The following is a 24073-nucleotide window of genomic DNA, read 5'->3' on the forward strand; positions in this document are numbered from 1 at the left end:
AATATTTTTAAAATCCAACACTGTATTTTTTTTTTTTTTATTTTTTATTTTTTTTTGCAAATAACAATAGAAAAAGTTTTATATATGTAATTTTCTAAATTAGAAAGTCTCTACTTATCAGGAAAAGCAAGAATAGAATGCCACACCCAAGTTTATATACTGTATGTAGACAATATATTTTGGAGGTCAGGAGACACCCCTTTCATCAAGGCTTGGAAGGCTGAAGAAGGTGAAGGTTGGACTAAACTTGACGTTTGGATTTAAACTTTGCGGCACTCCATTCTTGTTTTTTCCAGTTCCAATCCAAAGTGTTCTTGTAGAACCTTCAGTAAGCACACGTTTCCTACCCATTTCCTAACACACCTTGTTATAGTTGCACCCATGGAAACTAAATTCACTAACAAACCCTTCTTGTTAACTTTTTATTTTAGCAGGAATTCTAATTAATTCTCATTTTAGGAATAATTTATGCTGAAATCCGTTAAATCGCCAAGGATTCACAAACTTATTTTGCATTTATAAGTTAATGCCATTAAATAGTCCAGTATTTTCAAATATGTAGCTAGTGCATTCCGAGTGTCAGGAGACACCCCACTCATCAAGTGACCTTGGAACATATAGTCTGTTTTAGTGGAATAAATCTGCTCTGTAGACTTTTACCCTAGTTGTGGCCATTCCTATTTTTCCCAATTCTAGTTCTTGTAGAAACTTCAGTAATTGTGAACTGCCTATCCAGTTCTTAATGTACCCTGTTACATTAGGGCCAGATTTAAATCTTGTGGGGGAGGGGGTCTCATACAGAGTTGGTTTACATTCTCAATGACAGTCACACATTTTTAAAATGTATGACACAATGTCATTCTGAGTTCTTAAGTGCGAACACACATGCAGTCATACGCCTCCTTCTGTAACAGCCTAAGCTTAAAAATTCATTTTTAAAAATGATACAATATACCGATCCAGAGTGCAATTTCTTATTCTACAGGGTGTCCCTGAAGTCTGTACAGATAGGAAATATCAGTGTGTGTAAATATGTATCACTGTATAAGCTCACGAGACCTTAACCCTCTTGACTTATTTTTATGGGGTATGCTAAAGGAGAAGATGTACTCGATGAAAATCACAGATATAAATCATTTGAAGGAACACATCAAATTGATAGAAATGTGGAGTTACTGCATCTGGTTCATGTGGCAAATTGCATGGAACTTTGCATCATAAATGGTGGAAATCATCATTAAAGATGTTATAGATTTATATTCTAATTAAATATAATGTTGAAAAATGTGTTGAATGTATTGAAAATATGCATGTTGCCTATGTGTCCAGACTTTAGGGATACCCTGTGTATTTTATTTTTTATATTTTTATTTTATATAATTTTTTAGATGGTTTTATATTTTTGTATAGGGGGGGGGGGGGGGCTTTTTTGTCAAGGGGGCCCAGGTCAGTTGCCTGATTTGCCTCTTTAGAAATCCCACACTGTTTACAATCAATTCCACTTGAAAGTGAAATCTATTCTGGCATGCAGCACCGCCAATTCACCTTTGGGGTTGATTATTATTATGACATGGATGGTAATCAGTTCACATTCTATGAATAATTTATGCAGAAATCCAATGAATTTCATATACTTTATCTCACAACTGCAAGTTAACAAGTAAAGTTATGTTTGTACTGTATATCTTTGAGCTTAAGTGTACTGTTGGGTATATCCAGACAAAAGCAGGCATGTGTTTGAATACTGCAAAATGTTCCTGCCCAGCAGGTCACAATGGTATGGTAACATCATTACATTACATAGCTGCCCACTAAAATATAACCAGAATCCTTTGCAACTGTATGATTAACATAAGCTTAACTGTAAATGTGAGAATATCTGTGAAAGGTAATGGTAGCTATGGAATATTCCCTGTTTAATCCACAGATTAAGTTTTAATTATTTGTCAGTAATTACCATTATAATGTAAAAATAAATCACTGGTAAATTCAACCTCATTATATGTCGTCTGCTGACAATAGTGAAAAATGGAAATCCTGGAATATCCAATATCTGTTTATATATGACCAATAATTAGGCTTATAATTACCTGTAATTATTCTGCTGTTCAGCATGGACCTGCACTGTCTGTTAACTAACCTGCATTCATTAAATACAGGATGCCACTTGTAGGTCTTCTTACAGCTGAAATGGTCTGAACATGTTGTTTTCAGTCTGTGTGGGAACAGCTGAAGTTCAACATTTTATAGAATGGGAAGTCATTTAGATTGTAACGTCTATCTTGAATTTAACATTTTTCTTCAGTAAATAGGGTTAAGGGACACAATAGGAAGAGGAACATATCTATCTAATCTAATCTAGCTATCTATCTATTCAGTCGTATCCGACCCTTGGCGATTGTATGGACCATCACTCGTAAGCGACTTTTTCCATGAATTCTCTTAGCAATTATTTTACAGGATAGGTTGCCAGGTTTTTCCCCAACCCCTACCATGCAAGAAATCCTGTGTGGCCAGGGAGGAAACTAGGACAATTTAGACAGGAGCCAATTAACCTACCAGCATGTCTTTGGAGTGTGGGAGGAAACCGGAGTACCCGGTGGAAACCCACGCGAACACAGGGAGAACATGCAGGAGGCGCCATGGTTGGAAATTTAACCCATGACCCCCAATTACTGCAAGGCAGAAGTGCTAACCACTAAGCCACTGTGCCGCCCCCAGAACATCCAATAGCATTTGCTATTTATTTTTAAGTATGAGTTCCAGAGGTCTATTTACTAAATCTTAAAGCGCATCTAAGCCCCACGAGAAAAAATTTAATGTAATGCAACTTACAAGTCCTTGAATGTGGTGGCTCCATGGCTTTTCTTTTTTTAATATGTATTTTGGGTGAGAACATTTGGCCAAAGAAAGAATTGAAAATGACAATATACAGTTCTTAAAAAAACAGTTTAAAAGGTAAATAGTAGAACAGGGTCTAGAAAGGAGTCACAGTGGATACAGTGATCTGCTAAAAATTGATAAGTGGAGATGGCAAGGGGGAGGCCTGAACTACCAGGTTTTAACAGATCTTTCCAATTAAGTGGAGGATACTGTATCTCCTCTGCCTTTTTTTTTAAGCTTTATTTCACATGGATATCCAATATGTGACACGCTTTTCCGTTTTGATCCAGCTCGGCAAGGAATCAGGCTTGGATCCCCTGCTAAGAGGGAACAGAGGGCATCTGTGTAAAAAGGGCCTAACGCAATCTTTTCTATGACAGAACAGCTCTAGAGAAGCACAAATAGGTCAACAGGACAATTTTGACAAGACAGGATTTTTTAAACAATACCAAATGAATTGGGGGGCACATTGTTGAAATGGCATATTTTTTATGTGGTTTACATGTGACACAGTATGTGTTTTTTATTTAAAATTTTTGTATTAATTAATGTTAATATTTGAGGTATTATCACCCTTGACATACAAATGCTAATAATAATTCAAGAGGAACACTTGTTGCTGGGGGCTTGTGTTGGTGCTACAGGGCGAAAATTGATGTAGAACTGGAACATGGAGTAAGGTAAAACTGCAAGCAGCCTTGTGTCACCCGTATCAGATTCTGTCAGTTCATTCAATTTTATTTTCATATCTTCCTCATACTGAACCAATTTCAAGGTTGATATTGCCTCATATTAATGAGGTTTGTCATCGGTTGGAATGTGACTACGTGAATCTTTTATCTATCAAAAAAATATGTCTATTAGTCTCTTCAAAAATATGATGTCAACAAGTGAAAGCAGAATTGATGAATTACTTTGCTTGTGTAAGAGGTTTTTCGAAGGTTTGAGCAGGAATAAGGAACTTGAAGTACTTTAACACAAATACCTAAAGACAAAATATTTGCACTGATGGAACTCATTAAAATGTTATGGATAAGAGTTGTTGGTTGAGTTTGTACTCTCTGGGTTATCTAAGATTTCTGGGGTCCTATCTGATATTTGACTGTTTGACTTTTTAAATTACTGAGATTTTCCCCCAAATACTCTTTTTTGGTTTAATGTGGGTCAGACTGCCACTGGCTTCTCTTATGTTTTGGATACTCCACAAATGGGATCTTTTCTACCAGGTCCTGGTCGTGCTCCTTCCCCCAATCCATAGATTCTCATTTCTCATTGGCACTTCCCTTTGTCATGAATTAAAGTAAAAAGCACTTAGTATTAAATGTTAGATGTGGGGTTTCCTGGTATGTAGATACTGAGTGCTTGTTCTGAACCAAGGGCCAGTGCAAGGAGTTATTGACTTTACTTCATGATGCTTCTATTGGACAGCCCTTGAGTTTGCCCTACTGACCACAGATAACAAACAACTGAATCAAAGAACTAAATTATCTAGCAATAGCATAGTCCAGGGGTCTCCAAACTTTTTAAGCAAAGGGCCAGTTTACGGTCCTTCAGACTTTAGGGGGGCTGGAATGTGCCCAATGGGATAAACAATGCCAAATCTTTGGTATTAGGGGGAAACATAGTTGGTGTCAGTGGGAGGAATAGTACCCCATCATTAGTGTTAGTAGAAGGTATAGTGCCCCATTGTTGGTGTCAGCGGCAGGAATAGTGCCTCAAGGACCGTATAAAGGCAAGCAAAGGGACGCATTTTGGAGACCACTGGTATAGTCTATTACCTAAGATGCTAAGACTTTGTTCTGGCAGAATTTAATTAACTGCAGATTATTTTTATTAAGAGTCATATCAGGCAGCAGATAGATGAACAACAGAAACCAGGTAGATTACTAAACAAGATTACCAGAATAGGTACCAAGGCTCACAAAGATGGTCAGGAACCTGTGAAACCGACACAGTGCACTGAGCAGGATTGTTGCTTACTGGCTGGAGTGTACATATGCTGCAGTCCCTATTTAGGCTAGCAGGTAGTGCTGGTATACACCTTGATAGTTATTGTTTTTTAGGGAAAAACCAACGTGGAGGTTGTAAGAATTCATATTCTACTGGTCTGACTAAAAGTGAACTAAAAATTATTGGTGCGATGGGTTGGATAATAGCGGCACAGTTCTCCTTGTTCTTGCATAGGCTTACCTCCATACTTCATAAATAGCGTGGCTCCTTTCTGAATTAATCCTAGTATGTGGATTTATTCCTGTGAGACAAAACACAAGAGGGCACACTCTCCTCGTCCTTTACCGTGATAACATAAGGAAGGGAGGTCATCTCCCGAAATGCGTCAGCTACTCGTATTGGTACTTCTGGAACAGGACCCCACTGTCTGGGACTGAAAGACCTGATTTTATGTCTGTTTTTATGGCTTGTTTGTCAGTATCCATTTGTGATTAATTTTTTAAATAAATTTGTTATCCTGGTAATGCACAAGGAGAGTACACCCTCTTGTGTTTTGTCTCGCTAGTTCTTTTCTTAGATTCCCCGATCTGTGGAGAGCTGCGCCTCATCAACTGACACACCGTGTGAAATTGTGGAGCACCAAGATTCCAGCGCTATTGTAGTTGCCATTGATTGGATGTATTCATGTGATGTAGGGTCTTTTAGATTGTAAACTTCTTTACGCAGGGACTAATGGGAATGTACAATAAATGTAAAGAACTGTGTAAATTGTCAGTGCTACATAAATACCTGCTACAATTAAAAGAATAATGTGCTTTGTACAAATTCACATTTGCCTTTCTTATTGATTTTATAGAAAACTCTCAAAGATGCACGGTGACTTAACTGACTAACATTTTACATGTCATATTAACTAGACTGCTTGCGGTACATCTGTTGTGTAAGGCTAAGTATCAGCAAGTTTTCCAGGAAAAAAAATGTTTTTTTTTTTTATTCCTGGAAATATGCCAGAAAATGCTTTCTTTGTGCAGAAATAATGTATTAGAGCACCAATAATCAAATCTGAAAAATTAGTTATCCACTAATCTAGTGAATGCAGTATTCTTTTCTAACCTTTCAATTAGTCTGGCAACAGTTACTTTCAATGTAAGTGTTACCTGAAATATGCCAACTTTTCCATGTCTGTGTGGAACAGCCGAGACTGAGGTCAGACCAGGTGATTTTGTAGCTGGCAGCAACTTTGGGGCTCTGAACTTGGATACCCTTCAAATATGTATTGCCTAATGCAGGCCATAGATGGGGAGAAAAACTGCAGATTTTTCTTTTAAAAAACGAAAAATCGGTTGTTCAAGTGGCCGACGTTACCATCAATGGTAAAAAAAATCGGCCGATTTTCTACCCGTCTAGAGCCGGCAAAAAGTGTCCCTGCAGAGAGCTCTGCTATTTCTTTGACAGTTCTCTGACAGTTCCTTGACATTTATAGAAGTTGCAACAATGTATCTATTTGTTTCCATTTAGGATACAGATGTTTTTATTCGGAAACAAATAGATACAATGTTTCAACCGCTGTAAATGTCAAGGAACTGTCAGAGAACTGTCAGAAATAGCGGAGCTCTCTGCAGAGACACTTTTTGCTGGACTGGAATTCTTCTTATTTTCATCCTACTTCTTCTTCTTCATCATCCTCATCCTCTTCTTCTTCTTCTTCATCCTCATCCTCTTCTTCATCCTCATCCTCTTCTTCTTCTTCATCCTCATCCTCTTCTTCTTCTTCTTATTCATCCTCATCCTCTTCTTCATCCTCATCCTCCTTCTTCTTCATCCTCATCCTCCTTCTTCATCATAATCTTCTTCTTCTTCTTCATCCTCATCCTCTTCTTCTTCATCATCCTCATCCTCTTCTTCTGCATCCTCATCCTATTCTTCTTCATCATCATCCTCATCCTCTTCTTCATCCTCATCCTCATCCTCTTCTTCTTCTTCTTCTTCATCCTCATCCTCCTCTTCTTCTTCTTCTTCTTCATCCTCATCCTCTTCTTCATCGTCATCCTCTTCTTCTTCATCATCATCATCCTCATCCTCTTCTTCTTCTTCTTCTTCATCGTCATCCTCTTCTTCATACTCATCCTCTTCTTCTTCCTCATCCTCTTCTTCTTCATCATCCTCATCCTCTTCTTCATCATCCTCATCCTCTTCTTCTTCATCATCCTCTTCATCCTCATCCTCTTCTTCATCCTCATCCTCTTCTTCTTCTTCATCCTCATCCTCTTCTTCATCCTCTTCTTCTTCTTCATCCTCTTCTTCATCGTCTTCCTCTTCTTCTTTTTCTTCTTTTTGTCTTCCTCTTGCAGGTCACTGCTCATGCGCAGATTTTTTATCGGTAATAAAATCGGCCGATTTGCCCACTAATTGCCGTGAAAATCGGCCGATCGGCAAAATCGGCCGATTTTTTTCCAACTTTACCGAAAAAAAAAAAACGGCCAAAATACCGAAAAACGGCCGACCAAATCGCCCACTAACGATCCGAAAATCGGCCGATTTTATTTTCGGCCGAAAAATCGGCCGATTTTCGACCCATCTATGGCCTGCATTAGAGTCCACTTTTTAACTCGGTTAAAACACCCAACTGTCACCCCAGGAGAAAGATGCATTGTTATTTCAGTCATTACACTAGTTCTGGTGACAACTATATTTCCCTTATATCGGAGAGATTTCCTCTTACATTTAGTTGTGTCTATAGGACAGGAAATGAGTTCCAAACTTTGCAAAGGTATACTTTGAAAATATAGGGGACTGCTTGGAAGTTGTCTTTACATGACACAGTTCAAGCAATCTACTATTTTTTTAAGTAACTAAATTGGTTCTAAAGGGGGCCATTGACATCAGTGCTGTATGATAATCCTAATTATAACTAAGTATTTTTGTTGATTCTTAAGGCATGTCATTGGTTTTCTCCACAGATTATTTGGCTAACCATGGGCGTCTCAGTGAAGCAGAAGCTAGGCGGAAGTTTTGGCAAATCCTATCTGCGGTGGAATACTGTCACAGTTGCAATATAGTCCATCGAGATTTGAAGGCTGAAAACCTTTTGCTGGATAACCACATGAACATCAAGATAGCAGGTAACGTCTTCCTTATTATACTTGTGCCCAAGTAATGGTTTTGCTGTAAATCAGGAACCTAGATATCTTCATGAGCACGTTGGAGCACCAAAACCCAGGTCAATCATTTTACACAGGTCTCGGCTTCTCGTGGAAAATAAAGCTGCGGTATGCCCGTTGTCGCCTAGTAGGGATCAGTATAGATGTGCAGAAAGGGGGCTGTTAGATCTCAGCTTTCCAAACTGAAACCAAGATTTGCAAATTTGCGAGTTCTGAACTTTGAAGTTCCTGGGGAAGTCATGAATATTTATATAGGTACCTGCAGGTATACCTAGGCCTACACAGATATAAAATGTGAGAATGAAAATCTTGGTGCACTATAATGAATACCTTGTTATCGGGCCTCCTTTTTTTCTTTCTTTTTTTTCTTTAAACCTGTACACATCCTGATTATTGCAAATGAATCTCACATTAGTCACATCAGTTGTAATTATTAGACCATGTAAGTGGATATATTTGTGAACGGCTGGAAAGTTTTTATATGAGCACATATATGCCATATAGCCAAAATTGGTTATATCAAAATCTGAAAGGATCTTGAAGAACAGTTGGCCTTCATACCAGCTTTAGTGGTTTGGTGCCCATTTGTATACATCTGGTTTCTTCTGGGTACCTGTTGAGGGAGGCCTGTGTGTATGAGAGCTGCTTCACCAGACCCATTGAGCTGGTCTTAAGATTTCTTTGCATTTGTACCATTAGAATAAGCATTTAAATCCCAGCACCACTTACATTTTCTGGAGTTGTCTGGCTTTGCCTGACTTAAAGTAGATCTATACTTTTTTTTTTTTTCAATTTGGATAGAGTAATGTAGGAATATAACCCCTGTCAGTTTATTTTTTGCCATCTGTGTCCTATTGGGGAGAATTGCCTTCACTTTCTGTCCCGTAGCCAAAACAGGAAGAGAGAGGAAATCCCTGCAAATTAGGGGTATTTATTGGGGACCCCAGGTCACCAGAACTAGTCTCCTTATTGGAACATTTACCCTCTATTACTTTTCTAGTTACAACCCAGAAGTTTGGATTTTCTTTTACTCTCACTTTAAATGATAATGAAACAGGACAAATTGGGTGAATCTCCTTATGAGGGGCATAGACAGCAATAAAAACTAACAGGTGTTCTAATCCATCTCCACTCTATCCAAAACTGAAAAAAAAAAGTTTTGCCTTGAGTTAGGTGTTTGTATGCCAAAGGACCATAACAGGCATTCTGTTAATGAGTGTAAGAATTACTTATCTCTGTATTTGTTCCCGATCAGCAACTCAGACACTATTAAAGCCAAAGCAACAGAATGACAGCCAGAGAAATAGAATTTTCAAAAGAGTTCAGCAATGGCAGCCTCCATTATTCTGCTAGGTTTTAAGCTCCGTACACATGGGCAGAATATTTGGCGGTTCAATAGAAACCAGCCAAAATTTTGCCCATGTGCACCCGATTGGAAAACCAGTGTCCAATCAGTGCTGGCAGCCAATGGCTGCGAGTACTAACTGGTGTGTTCTGGTGGGAATAGGGGGGGGTTGTGTTGGGGGGGGGGGCAGTCCCCCTGTTAGAACAAAATATCTCAGTGGGGAGATCGCTGTACTAACATCGGATATTTTTTTTTTTTTTTATTTCAGCCCATTCAGTTGAATGAAAAAAAAAAAAAAGTGTTGTGTACCGGGCATTAGATTCTTTTTAAAGAGACCCTGTCCATGTGATGCAGATGAAAATGTACATGAATTTAGTGTACTCTTGATTACATCCTCTTCGATTACTGGGAAGAAATTATCAAGTGTTTCAGTAACTGTAAATAAATAGAAATTCTGTTTGATAGACTATTCCTCTTTAAAGTAGTATTATACCCTCAGCGTTGTTTAGCTTAACACATGGAGCACAATAAATTAAACATACCTTCATAAACTAGTTGTTTAAATTCTCACCTCAACACTTTACAGCTTCCAATGCTGCTAGTTCCTGCTTCCCTGAACCTCTGGTCTTCAAAGGAAAGTGTTAACAGTAGACAGTTCTGTCTGGAGCCAGCTTTAGAGGAGCAAGGGAGTGATTTGCCATCCTGGACTACAGACCTGTGTGTTTATATTGATGCACTCAATGTGAGGATACAGTTCCTGCATACATTGGTGGCTCCTTAGGATGCTGCAAGAGAAAGGAGCCACCCTGAAACAGGAAACCTAGAGCAGCAAACATGGCACCAGCTTAAAAGAGAACATGGGCAAGGATTAAAATATAAAGACATCTTCATATCCAGTGAAGTGACTGGATCTGGGTGATACATAGAGATGAAACAGCTTCTCCTGCATTAGTTGTACTTGTCTATCTGCAGTCTTCTCTCCTGTACATCCGTTCAAAGTGTTGAATTTTCAATGCTTGTCTGAAAGTTCAGTAAAAAGGGCCAAAGAGCTGAAATTACACTCTGCAGAGCTCAGTGAGGAGAGCTTTGAGAGATGATTGGAGGGAAGAGACATCCTCCTGCCCTCCATACAGCACACAGGAATACAGCTGAGGCTGTCAATCTGCTGGAGGTCCCTCCCCTGTCATCATTTTCTCTTGGTGTCAGGAAAACTTGTCAGAAATGACATGCTGATAGCAGAGGAATGAAGCAGCAGACAGAAATGATACTTAGTGTTCTTAATGGAGACAAGTACACACTGCAAAGAGATATGTTTTGTTCATATTTCATGTCTGAGGTTTACAACCACTTTAAATCAGCTGCTAAAAGTTAAAAACTGAGGGTTTTATATCACATTAGTCTTTGGGGGTGTTAATCTTTTGGGCACACTCGGAAACATCAGATACTTTGGTGTACAAATACCTGCCATTCTAAATATCTGCCAGGTGTGATTCTTGCAGAAAGGTCTGTCAATGCCTGGGATTCCTCAGATACATGTGATCTTAACCTGCCCGTGTCCTCCCATCGGGTGATGGTGTGCCGGGCCTTCGGTGGCTTTCTGTTGACTTGCAAATGCTGATTCACTAGAAAAGCATGCAGACCTCTGACATCAATGTAGATTCTCACATACGGGTGTGAATTCAGGAGCGGACTTTGTAATGAGCATATGAATGATGAAAGCTCACTTCGCCTCCTTTATGCTGAGATACATTTTACTGTATTTTAGCATTCATAATTATTTTCACTTGACATCGCTCGCCATTTGGAACATTCTGCATCAGCTTCTTCTCAGATGTTTAATAAAACATGCTGCAAGTTTACAGTCAGAGCCCTCAGAATGGGTAAGCCAATTGAACCTTTGGCCCCATTTTGAAGTATTTGAAAGACATTCGTATCAACCAATCAATTCCTCTTTTTCATTCTCCAAGGGCAGAGACATAACATTGGATATCAGGATGTCAAGGGCAGTTAGATGTTTTTTCATAAGGGACCATTATTGATAACATTCATTAGATGCAGCAGTGGCGGACTGACAACTCATGGGGCCCCCGGGCAATAGGGGATCATGAGGCCCCTGTGTCCTTGCGCAAACTCAAACAAGCCTATGAAAAAGGTACCAGGGGCATCTCATGGGGCCCTTGGGCAGTACCCGAGTTTCCAAATGGTCAGTCCACCCCTGAGTAGGGGTTAGAACTTGTGGATCTAAAATGTGCCCTTCAAAATCCAACATGACATCTGTAATACCCTGCGTATAAATTATTAGATTCATTCTGTTTTCGCAAGAGGTTTGAGAATCTCTAATCGGCAAATAAAAGCATTCAATGATCTGTTAATGCAATCCAGGAAACATTGCAATCAGAATTTATTTGATTATTACACACTAAAATGAGCTTTACAGTATACAATGTTTTCATAATCCTTTGCTACTACAGGGGTTAAACAAAAAAATGGAAACACTACATGACTTGTAGGTATGACAGTGACGTCATGTTTCACGTTGGAAGCGGAAGAGGTGTAATAATCTTTTGCTTCTGCTGTGTGATGAGACACCTAGTTAACAGGTGGGAATTCTCACTTTCGCCATTCACTGTGTGCGCTGCTAGAAATACGGAGTCATGTCAAAGCTTACTGAGCCTGAAAGAGGGCAAATTGTTGGCGCCCGCTTAGCTGGTGCCTCTGTGACTAAAGTTGCCAATTTATTTGCTGTGTTGTGAAGTACAGCATCAAAGGTTATGATGGCATATATAGTTTCTGGGAAAGTGTCATCTGATGAGCATAAGTGCGGTCCACATGGTCAACTGATCGAAAGAGACTAAATGACACTGCACAGGAGTGTGACCTGGAATAAGAAAACAAGTGCTGCAAAAGTGACTGCAGAGCTCAATCTCAGTCCCATGAAGACTAAGACTAAGCTCTGCAGTTGCTCTTGCAGCAGTTCCGCTTTCAACACGAAACATGTTGCCGCTTTCAAACCTGCAAATCATGTAGTGTTTCTTTTTTTTTGTCCAACTCCTGTAGATCATAGTTACATAGTGTGGCTGAAAAAAGACAAAAGTCCATCCAATTCAACCATTAAATCGAGCAGGGCATTCACAGTGCTTCTTCAGACCAGAGGGTATTTCCATGTTAGTAGCTCTCCTCTCTTGTGAGTTACTTCTTGCAGACCGCAATGGGGATGGAATAGGCATGTGAATATGGTTTTTCAGAAGGGCGTGAATAAACAGACTGCAAAAAACAATTTAAAGCGGAACTCCAGGAATTATCTTGTTTTTAAAGTTACATTGGTCCAGCTTGTACATCTAATCCTTCATTGCTTGGTGGATGCAGATATTCACTGTATAGCCTGTGCTACATACAGTCAGCTCTGGTCTCTTCTGTGACATGACTTGCCTACTGAATAGAGGTAGTCACTCGCTCAGCACATCCACCATGCAAGGAATGCCTTGTATTTTTTCAGTGAATACAAGGTGTTTTCTGATTGGACCTGGTGGTGATTGTGATGTCATGCACCTCTCCTCTCTGCCTTCTTCAATTAGAGGATACTTTTTGTATTCATTGACAAAAATACAGGACCTTCTCTCAATGGTTGAGGTGCCAAGTGAGCAAGCATGTGTGTTCGGAATACAGAAGACAAGTCACTAGACTAGAACCCAGAAGAGGCCAGCACTGACTGTAGCACAGGCAACCACACTGAACTTCTGTATCCCCAGCAGCCCGCAGGATGTGAGCTATGCAGGAGTAGTTGTCACCAGGCTGGACCAAAGTATGTTTAAAAAAAAAAAATTAATGGCGTTCAGCTTTAACTGACAGAATTGGGATTCCTTGGCTTGGGAAGTTTCTGAGAGCACCTTCTTAATGGCAGCCAGAGAATATTACACATGGTAGAGCCTGGTGTGCCACGAGAAAAAAATAAAAGTCCGGTAGGCAGTGACCATTCTATGCCATAGTATGTCATATGGTCTGGTGTCTACCTCTAATAAGATTTATTAAAATGAATGAGAAAACCGCATGCTATTGTATACAGTACATGCATACTTGGAGGTGATCCTCTTCTTGAACATTTCTGTGTGCGCACCTAGGTTAGTACACATTATTTCTAAGTAACTTTTTACTCGAAAAAAGGTCATATCCATAGGACTGCTGTCAACACTTTCCATTCAATACACAGAATACATTCCCATCCCTCTTGGTAGGTAGGCAGCTAAGGTATGTCAAGTATTTCAGAGGATGGTGATGAGTGCTGTTTGGTGTTTTTATTTATATTGGCATTATAAAGGATCATAATCATTCTTAATACCTTTAGTTAGTTTGTGTATTTCTGCCAATCCCTGCCCTAAACAAATAACTTCTCATGATTAAATCTACTTTGTAAGGATAGGATTGAGTATTACAATGGTCTATGTATACATGTTTTATCAGTGTGAAAGGAGATATCTCCCAACCTTCAGCAAATCTTTGTTTTCTCCTTGACAAGTGATGTTGTACTGATGTGGGCCTTAGTCTGTACATTCATCAAAAGTTACTCTTAAGCTGCCCATAGATGCATTGAAATTCAGCAGAGACCAAAGTAATTTCAGTCCATCTATGGCCAATCCTGCTCGACAGAAGGTCATCTAATGATTACCCTGCTGGCTTACAAAAAAAAAACAAAAACCGGTCAGCCTTAAGTTGGCCATACATGATTCACGTTTCCTCTAATTCCCATTGCATCAGCAGAAATTCAAGCCACGGATGGGCCAAAATCAAAGTAGTTGGGCGGAAAGTTGTTAGCCAAACAGTGGTTTCATACAGGCAGATGGCCAGACAGAAAATGGCCATCAGGGCCATCCACACTTTTGCACCCCTGCTGGAAAAGGAGCATCCTAAATGAAAGTAGAGATACAATGGCGATGGTGTAGAAGCAGGTGGCTATAGTGAAGTCCCCTACTTCTATTTATTCTGGTCAGTGTTGTGACCTCAGCCCCCCCATACACATGGCAAGTTATCTGGGCATCTATGAGCTATGCCTACACAAGATTTCCATCATTTATATATGTATATTATGTGACTTGCTTTGCAGCCTTGGATCCAACATTTAGTTTTTATACAGTTGTTACTGCAAATTCAAAATTTTGACTGGCTGTTATGGAATACTGCATACAATGATCTTTGGGTGTTATTGGAGCAAGTGTTATGTGTACAAACAAGCAAAACTCTTAAAGTGTTACTAAGGTCAATTTTTGTTACATTAACAAACATGTTCTACTCACCTGCTCTATGCAGTGGTATTGCACAGAGCAACTGTGATCCTCCTCTTCTCAGGTCCCCCGCTGGCGATCTTGTCTCCTCCTCTTCCCTGTGTGTCCCCATAGCAAGCCGCTTGCTATGGGAGCACGCGGAGTCTGGGCGCTCCCAAGCTTTGTCTATGGAGCCACACTCCATAGACTTACACAGTGGAACTTAGCCAGACCCCCACTTCCTTCTCAATGCATTTGATTGTCAGCCACAGGTACCAATGGCTGCTGTTGCTACTCAAGTGCTATGTAAAGAGGAAAAGAGAGGAGAAGAGATGCAGCCATGTACAGCACTGGATCTCTTCTTCCCTCTCTTCCCCTTCACACAGATAAAGGGGGGAGGGGCTGAGAAATAGAAACAGTTTTTTACCCTAATTCAAAGAATGTAAAAAAAATGTCTTTTTAGCTTTAATAGCATGCTTTACCCCTTCTCATCGGTGACCCATAGCAAGCCTCTTGCTATGGGGGAATCAACATGGGTGTGCTCATGAGCCAGGTTGTCTGTCCATAGACGCACACTGCTCTGCATGGCCACACCCCCCCGTTCTTTTTGCAGGACTTGACTGACCACAGCAGGAGCCAATGGTTTTCATTGCTGCCTGTGTGTCCTGTGAGAAGTGAAGAGAGAGGAGCTGCAGAAGGCCACAGCACTGGATTGATAGAGACTCGAGTAAGCGTTTAGGGACAGGGAGGTGGGAAATCGTATTAGACCATTTTTATCTTTATGCATAGAATACATAAAGGGGAAAATCATTAAGACTTTAGAAGCACTATAACACGACACTTGAAGACTAACAGTTTTTGCCACTGCGGTCTACTATTTTTCAAAAGAATTCATAAAAAAAAAACAAAGCTTAGGTAACATTTCTCACCCAACAACATTAAAGTAATTATTTTTTACATTTTAAAGTGTTAATGACTGTATTTAAGTTACTAAAAATGACAATGCAAGAATAAAAGTGTTCCCCTCCCCCCAACCTAATTTGTGTGGATTAAAGAATGTTCAGTATTTCACAGCGACCGGCAGTAAATTATTTTGTGGATGAACCTGTGTGATTGGAGGCTGAGGGTCACACAGAGGTTGAGCAGGAAACTAATCTCCTAACTCAGGCCCGTATCATTTCCACTTGTACGTGTTACTCTGATCTTGTTAACTAGCCATCCCTAAAACTCGCCAAAGCTTGCTTCCTGTGTCTGGCATTAGGCTTGTCACCATTGTGAACCACTAAAGCCTAGTACACATGATCAGAAAATCGCATGAAAAGTACCGCTTTTGAAGCGATCGTATGATAGTCTGATCGTTCATACATGGCTTTCATCCAAAATTATTCAAAAGGACAAACACGAACATTTTTCACGTATACCAGTTCATACAATTTTTGTTTAATCAGTGCAGTTTTCATCCAAAAAAACAATACAAATAACAATACAATACAATACAATACAATACATTACATCACTTTTGAATTTTTATTCTGTCATACAAGAATTTTCGTAACTTTAGTAACCTCTTCATTTTAGATATGGACACTAGCATGCAAAAAATCCAGATGATCATTTGTCTTGATATTGTCATCATGTGTAGTGGGCTTTAAAGTGAAAAATGATAAGAAATAGTAACAGGTAGAACTTTTCAACTGCAAAAAAAGTCTGAAAAATGGATGAAACTGAAAAAGTCTTCTGTTTTGTCAAATAGATGCTGCTGAGTTGTTGGTTGCTAGGCTAAATAGACTAGTTAAAGAGAATGAGAAATAATCACTGTAGAACAATCAATGTACAATAGAGGGAATATAGCACTCGAGCTAACGCGTTTCACACCTCTACAGTGTAGCTGGTCATATTTAGTGCATTAATCATTCAATTGTAAAGAAGTTACATACATTTCCCAGCACATAGACAGTGCCTTACAATTGATTTGGCATAAAGAGCTTTTGGGATTATATTAGTATATGTTTACTATAAAATATGTATGTAATGTATAATTAAAGTGGTATTAAGCCAAAAAAGCAAACATTTATTATATTGCAGCTTACCAATTCTTAGATGTGATGGCTGCATTAGTTTTCTTTTTTGGGCTTTCTTTCCCTTATTGTAACCTGATGATCTGGCCAGTAAATTTTGTTCTTTTTCAAAAGAGCAAGCTGTCATGCATCAGTTGCAAAAAGGTGAGACAGACTATTCAACACTGACAGGAGTACGTTAAAATGATCTGGTTTTTTTATGTAAAATGTAAATGTTGTTCATCAAAACAAGCTCTCCTGCAAATATACGTTAACAAACCATTTACAGGGGTGACTACAGTGGTCAGCCTTTATTCATGTAAAAACTTTATTCTTAGAGAAAAAAAAAACATTTGCAGTAACTGCTTATAACGTGTTAGCTGGCATTCAGTTTCAATTTGTTAGTGTATCTAAATCTGCTAGTACATCGAACGCTCGCATCCCCCCAGAGCCCAGACTGACAATGCTGCTTCCCAAAGGTGTCTCTGGTGCTCATTCATCCAGAGTGAGGGCACTCTAATACAGGAGTAGTGTTACTGGCCCGATCACCAGGTGAAAACAGAGGGGAAAAAGAAAACTAATGCAGCCACCATGTCTAAATGATTGGTAAGCTGCAATATATTACATTTTTGGTTTGGGGTTTAAACCCCCTTTAAACTGATGGCAGAAAAAACTTCCGTTTTTTCCTTAACTACTGGTGAATGTAAAATCCTGTTACGAAATACCAGATGAACATGTCCATCAATCCTCAGAATGGATTCTAGTATTCTGCATCCATTCATTAAAGGACACAAGACAGATCTTGAGTCTCTGACCATTGTTCTTCAGTAAACGCAGAGAAAAGGATTTTACAGTGAGTTCAAAACTATTTTTGTTGTTTTTTGCATATCTTCCTAATCAACATGTAGGAACGCTCAGCCCAGCCTAATGTGGCTTTTCCCGCATGCAGCTGTAAGTGAATCAAGGTGAAAGTAACTGCTTCCCTTTCTCAGCTCCCCCGATGGCTGCCTCTATCTTTCTGATGGACAGCTCGCTCGGCATTGACGTCAAGCACTGTTCATTAACATTCAGGGCATGAAATGGGTCAGATCTGACAATTAGCTGTCCCAGTCTCTCTCCTACCTTCCCGTTATCAGCAGCGTCTTCCCACCCAATCATCCACTACCTCTACATTACCATAATCACAAAGGAGAAAACAGCACAGAATGCTGGTAATTAGGCTTCTAATAATTAATCCTACATGTCCTACGCAGCAATCCAAAGCGCTAACTTTCCATGGATCATGTATACCTATGCTAATTAGGCATATAAGAGCTGGAATAACCCCGTGTGTTCTGGTTAGATTTTTTTTTTGTATTTTATTTATTTATTTATTTTTACTACCTCCCTAATTCTAAACACATACACATAATATTACACAAGTGTATAATGTTGGCTATTCAAAGATGACAAAAATTCCACTGTCCTTTTATTAAAATCTGTTTTCCCATATAAACAAAATTAAATAGTTCTAACCACACTACCTGATCTCATTTTGTGTGACATAGAATCAGCTGTATTTCCCTACACTCGATCAATGGTAATAGATGGACATTTTATTTTACCCATTACATCAGTTGCTAGAAATCATAAAAGCGTTGAACAATCACAGCATTGCATATTCTCTTGAGAGCAATGGCAGGTTCTGTGAGCTATTAGGTCAAATCAAATTGCATATGTAGTAGTCGTAGGTTTTCATTTGCAGTTGCAAATGTAAAATTCTGTTGTACTCGGGAGTATGTATTCATAGCCCAATGTTCAGTGAGATTAATAGTGAGGACCCCAGTATAATGAATAACTGGTGCAAGGGCTCCATATAGAGTAAAATCCCGCACTTGGCACAGTCTGCCAGTGCCAACTCACTCCCTGCGTCTAAAGATAACACAATGGGCCCCTTATCCCAGCTCCATACCTTGACTATTTTCTTCCTACTAGACTGCATAAGCACGGCCCCCTTAGGGATCTGATTGCCTTCAGCCAGAGCTGTGGCCAATTGTATTTCATGTACTAGGCTTTTAAGACTAGTCGAGTAAAGGAACATTGTCACCCTGTTACAGGAAATGGATAACCAATGGATCTCTAACAAACACAAGTTTCCCAGAACACTTACCAGGCAGCCTGCAAAAAAAAAAAAAAAACACATTGTCTTAGTCTAACAGTTCACGTTAACAGCCAAGGGTTTGCAAATATATGTGGAAGCAGCAGTGCCTATGTCAAGGCACCTCTGTGTACTGCGGTCCTAAGTCTATACTTTTCAGAGTCTCCCAATTTGGAACACATATAGCAGTGGATAGATTAAAGGCAGGTTTGCTGGAGGGGGCCTGTAACAACATATACCCAGAGATGGACGCGGTTCAACCATTTTGGCTTCAACCTCCATCTTGGCAAAGGGGTTAACCATCCTGACAAAATGTTCCCCCTCATTCTCCCTCTTCCTCTCTGTTCAGCCACAGTGACATCTGGTTCTGGGTCACTGGCAGGCTAGAGCCAGCAGGGAGCCCAGCGCTATAAAACACCTCTCTGAGCCGGGGCCTAGCTGTCCAAAAGAACCTGTGCAATTTAACACCTCGTATAAGATGAGGCAAGCTTTCCCAGGAGTTCAAAGAACATTCCCAGGAAACACGACCAGATAACCTTTGTTACAATCCATTTTTCCCCTATGTCTCATATCTTGGAATATGAGAGATTTACATAAAAACCGGACATATTGTCAGATTGGCCAAGAGAAGGCGAACAGTTTGGTAGGTCACTTGCCTTGTCTCGAATACATAGGAAAGCCAAAAAATAGATCTTGTGAACCGTTCAGTGTATAATTTCATAATTCATATCTAATCAATCCTCAGACGTGTCTGCATAATAATCTGCCCGCGGGTGGAATGTCGCTTGTGCAGATGGAAAGTTATGGGCCAAAATATGAGTTAGGAGATTTTAGCTCTAGTTGAGGTATCCGCCCATACCTACACGCCCTAAACGGGGTATTGGTCCTTGACTTCAGAGACACCCCCTGCTGGGGAACTAAAAATTAGGCTCTCAGGCCTAAGAAGAGTAAGTTGAAGACGTCTCCCATTTTAACATCAGTACCACCTGAGGAGACCCGTGCCCTTTTGCTCTGAAACTTGGATCTGCTAACCCAGGACTTTGGCAAGTACCTTAACCCTTTCACCTCTCTGTGATCTCTTTGCTGTGCTGTTAGTCTCTGTGTATATATATCTTAGTTACATCTTTTTCTGTAAATATTTTATTGCACCCGTTTGACCTTTTTAGTAATAAATCTTTCCTTCTGAAAGTGTTGAACTGTTTCTATAGCGCTTTATTGCAATTTAAGAATTCCTGCCTCTAAAGAGAACGCTACTGTGTTTGTTTAACCCTCTGCATAATACGGTCACCGCACGCCGATTATGCAGACGATTGTCTCAACCATTATAGTGTTTTAGCTGATCTCGCCGCGTTTCCTTTCTCTGTACAAAAAGGAGGTGGTGGCAGTGTGAAGGGTTAATTGCCTAATTAACCTGACCCAGTAACAATCGCTCAGGCTGCCGGTGCATCGATTGTGGTCCAATTAGCTGGAAACTCGTTGTGCAGGGTGCAGCTGAATGTGACGACGTTACGCACGTGACATTGCGGTTTTAGATCGGCTAGTCCTTCGGGCACGAGTTTGGTGAGAAGGTCTGGGGTCTGACGCCGCGATCGTGACAGGGCCTACCCCTCCTTAAAGTTACAGGGACTCGGGACACCCAGCAAAAGTACAATGGCAGGTGAAGGCACTCAGTGTGTCCCTGCATCCAATGCAACCAACTATACAAAAAAATGGAAACAGCTTCCCAACCGCTAACCAGCCTTTGCAGTAAGATGCACATGGAAGGGTAACACACATCTCTAACAAACACAAGTTTCCCTGCACACTTACCAGTCAGTCTGTCAAAAAACTGACCCTGTCCAACAATTCACATTAAAACTAGTTTGCACACATTTGCAAATATATGTGTATGCTGCAGTGCCTACGTCAAGACATCTCTGTGTACTGCGGTTCTAACTTTATCATTTTTAGAGTTTCCCCAGTTGGAGCACCTATAGCAGTGGATAGGAAGGAACGTTATCACCCTGTTACAGGATATGGAAAACCAGTGGATCTCCAGGCAGGATCAACATGTAATAGAACTGTTCTAAAGAGACCAATGCTAGTGATAGACTGCAGAATACATGCTATTTTTCTGTTGAAAAGAATTCCGTTTAATGAATGCTACTAAAGTGAAAGCACTAATCGGCCACCATCAGCTTGTGATTATTAGTGCCTTTTGGATCATGAGCATATGGGCTCCTGTGCTGGCACCCGAAGTGTCCATAGCAGAGGAGACACTTGAGTGACAAAGGGGCTCTGCATAGCTCTGAAACGTTGCCTTTGCACCACAGAATAAAGCTTTGGACCGGTTTGTGGAATCCTTGGTTTTCTGGTAACATTTCTTCACATTGAGTGTCTATGGTTCCCAGCGTGTGATCACTACAGCACCCAGCAACACTGAACAGCCATTTTCAGGAACATGTGTGTTGGGAATATTGTGATTTGTCATAGTCTAGAGAGGTGCTGGTCTAGAGCGGTGCTGTTTGCCTTGGATATTTTAAGAGTGACAACATTGTTGGGTTTGCTATAGAACTACAGGATTGTCACCCTGTGAGCAGGGCCCTCCTATCCCTCTTGTATTGAACTGTATTGTTGCTCTATTGTCTCCCATTATAATATAAAGCGCTGAGCAAACTGTTGGCGCTATATAAATCCTGTATAATAATAATAATAAAGTGGTGAATTGTTTGAATAGTATTGATATTTTACATTTTATACTGTATATCTTTGTGTTTTGTATTACATAAGAATTTATTGTTGCTACTGAATTTGCCTAAAATTACTTTTGTTAAAATGTAGGGGAAAGCTGTATTACTAATTGCTCCCTATTCTTTCTGTGTGCCGTCCTATTCTTCACTGTTGGCCCTTAAGTATGATGAGCAGACTTTGGGAGAGGATGGACCAACACTCTATTTTCTCCATCTTTTGGAAGATCCCGTTGATCACCTAAAGGTCTGCCACTTTACTAGTAGCATTTTGGATGCCTACTTTAGATAAACCTCTCGTTTCATCGTTTCAAAGGAATAAGCTCTCTGAAGATTGGTTTGGAACAACCATGCTTATACACTGGGTGATGTACGTCGGGTGGAACCCACAAATGGAAAGATGTTAGAATCCAAAACATTAGGAGATTAGGGCTCTGCCCATGCTCCACTGAATCCACCCCACTAATTTTCTGCTTGCCTTGGGTGACATTTACCATATCCATGCTTACAGTGAAATAATCTTCCTTTTACTCGGAGGAAAATGAAATGAATATTCCTGTATCCAAGAAGTGACATGTCTTGAAACGTTGAAGAGCGATGACACGCATTTCCGAAGCTTATGTATCCTCATTATCTCCTGGTTGTTAACTGCTACATTGCCCATTTTCTTCATAGATTCTTGGAATGGTGACATAGTTTGATTACCAGGACATATATGCCTCAGTACATCAATATATCGATAGCTGTTACCTGATTGGTTTCTTCGGATTTCAGAATAACATTACTTGTTGGATTAATGGAATACAAATGAAAGGTAGGGAGATATCAGGAATGTTGTCTTCAATGGAAGCATTTTGAAGAGAGTTCTTTGGTGCTCTATTGTATCAGTTGATCCATATTGTGTATAAAAGCACTTAGAGGTATTTCACTTTTGTTTAAAAAAAGGGTCAGGGACTTTTTTTTTAAAATGTGAAACGTTTGGGTTTTTGGTTCTATAGACTTCAATGGAGACGCTGCAGGAAAGCATGTGGTGCGGTTTTGAAGCGTTTCGCATTTTAATCTGCCCAGCAACAAGTTGGAAAAAAAATGCATGTGCAAAAATGCAAAACGCACTGCAGAAACAGATCAAAAAGCAAACTGCACAGGTGTGAACCTAGCCTTTTGGTCATGTATAAAAACGTATATGCTTGATTAATTTTGTACTTGGTACACTTTGCATGTGTTTCATTAAGACTTTTCTGCGAGTTCTCACTCAGGCTTAGAATGGGGGGGGGGGGACAGACGTGACTATACAGCTCGCTCTGTAGTTTGTTGACTGTGTTCCTGGGCTGACCTCCATATCTGATGTAATGACTTGGAGCAGTTACAGCTGCATTCATGTGAGACTGCTAACCACATGTCCTATGGTTAATCTTGTGACTGCTGGCAGGTCAGCAGCCTAATGTAAACAGCTCACCTACCTCATGAAGAAATCTCTGCCAGTCAGGCTAACATAGACACAGCCATTGTGCTCAAAGGCTTTGAAATCTTCACGTTGCAACACCAAGATCATTTCTTCCTAAAAACACATGCACAGCGCAGGAAGAAATGAGTTTGCATTTTGACATTACTGTTTGACATATATTGCAGGAACAAACTTCAAGGGGTAACTAGAGCTTGATTTAAAATGTATGTCTTGGCAGCAAAAAAAGACATATGTAGTAAATCTCTGTACTACATGCAAGTTTCCCCATGTTTTATTACTTTAAAGAACAGAAAAATACATGCTGATCTGCCAAAAAAAGCACTTGAATCATAATTTCCTGTTTTGGGGCTGAGAATGCAAAGTATTTTGTAGACTGAAATTTTTAAAAAATGGTGTCAGCTCTGCCCAGTAGTCTTTTGCCAAACTACCAAATCCTCCTCCTTATCACCACAACATAGAACATAACATAGAACATAATTGTTCTGTAGTCCAAAACAAGAACTAGGAGAGCTATTTATTGAGAACACATGAAAGATCAGATGACAGGACAGCTCACGATTCACAGCTTGATCAACAGCGTATTTTTTTTGCAGCAGATATAAAAACACTTTCAATGGCATAGAACAGACAAAGCCTAAACTCTGGATTGGGTATTAAGGAGTGCCAAGTACAAACATTCATGACGCAAAAAGGTTGAATTGTTTATTGAACAAAGGTATTAAATGAAGTCCATGTGTTTTGGGGGAAATGCCTCCTCAGGGATGAAACTGTGGGTTTGAATGGACTCGCACTGAGTGGCAATTAGGAGATTTATGTAAGGGCTTGATCCAAATTGCCAAACCTGGAAACAGGAACTACACCAACAGTCTACAATATTTCCAGCTCTGACAGTTTGGATCAAGCCCTTATATAAGTCTCCTTATTGCATCTCAATGGGACTCAGTTTCACTGCTTCAGCCCTGAGAAAGGGGGAGGCATTTCCCCTGAAACGCGTTGCATTTGTTTGCTCCCTTTTGTTCTATAAGCATTTGATTCAACCTATTTGTGCGTTTGTACTGGGTGCTCCTCAATACCCACCCCAGGGTTTTGCCATC

At 40.0% G+C, this 24073-nt stretch overlaps 1 protein-coding gene across 1 annotated transcript in view; it reads left to right on the forward strand.

The window, feature by feature from the left end:
- The window catches only part of SIK2 (salt inducible kinase 2), a 205907-nt gene that overhangs the window by 122157 nt on the left and 59677 nt on the right, over nt 1-24073 (forward strand). Inside the window, exon 4 of the mRNA XM_089670176.1 lies at nt 7794-7955. Within this exon, the coding sequence (XP_089526302.1) occupies nt 7794-7955 (162 nt within the window). The remainder of the gene's footprint in view (nt 1-7793; nt 7956-24073) is intronic.

Source organism: Staurois parvus, unplaced genomic scaffold (genome assembly GCF_062004578.1).
Source record: "Staurois parvus isolate SC_StPar_1 unplaced genomic scaffold, SC_StPar_1.0 ptg000087l, whole genome shotgun sequence".
Classification (NCBI taxonomy): domain Eukaryota; kingdom Metazoa; phylum Chordata; class Amphibia; order Anura; family Ranidae; genus Staurois; species Staurois parvus.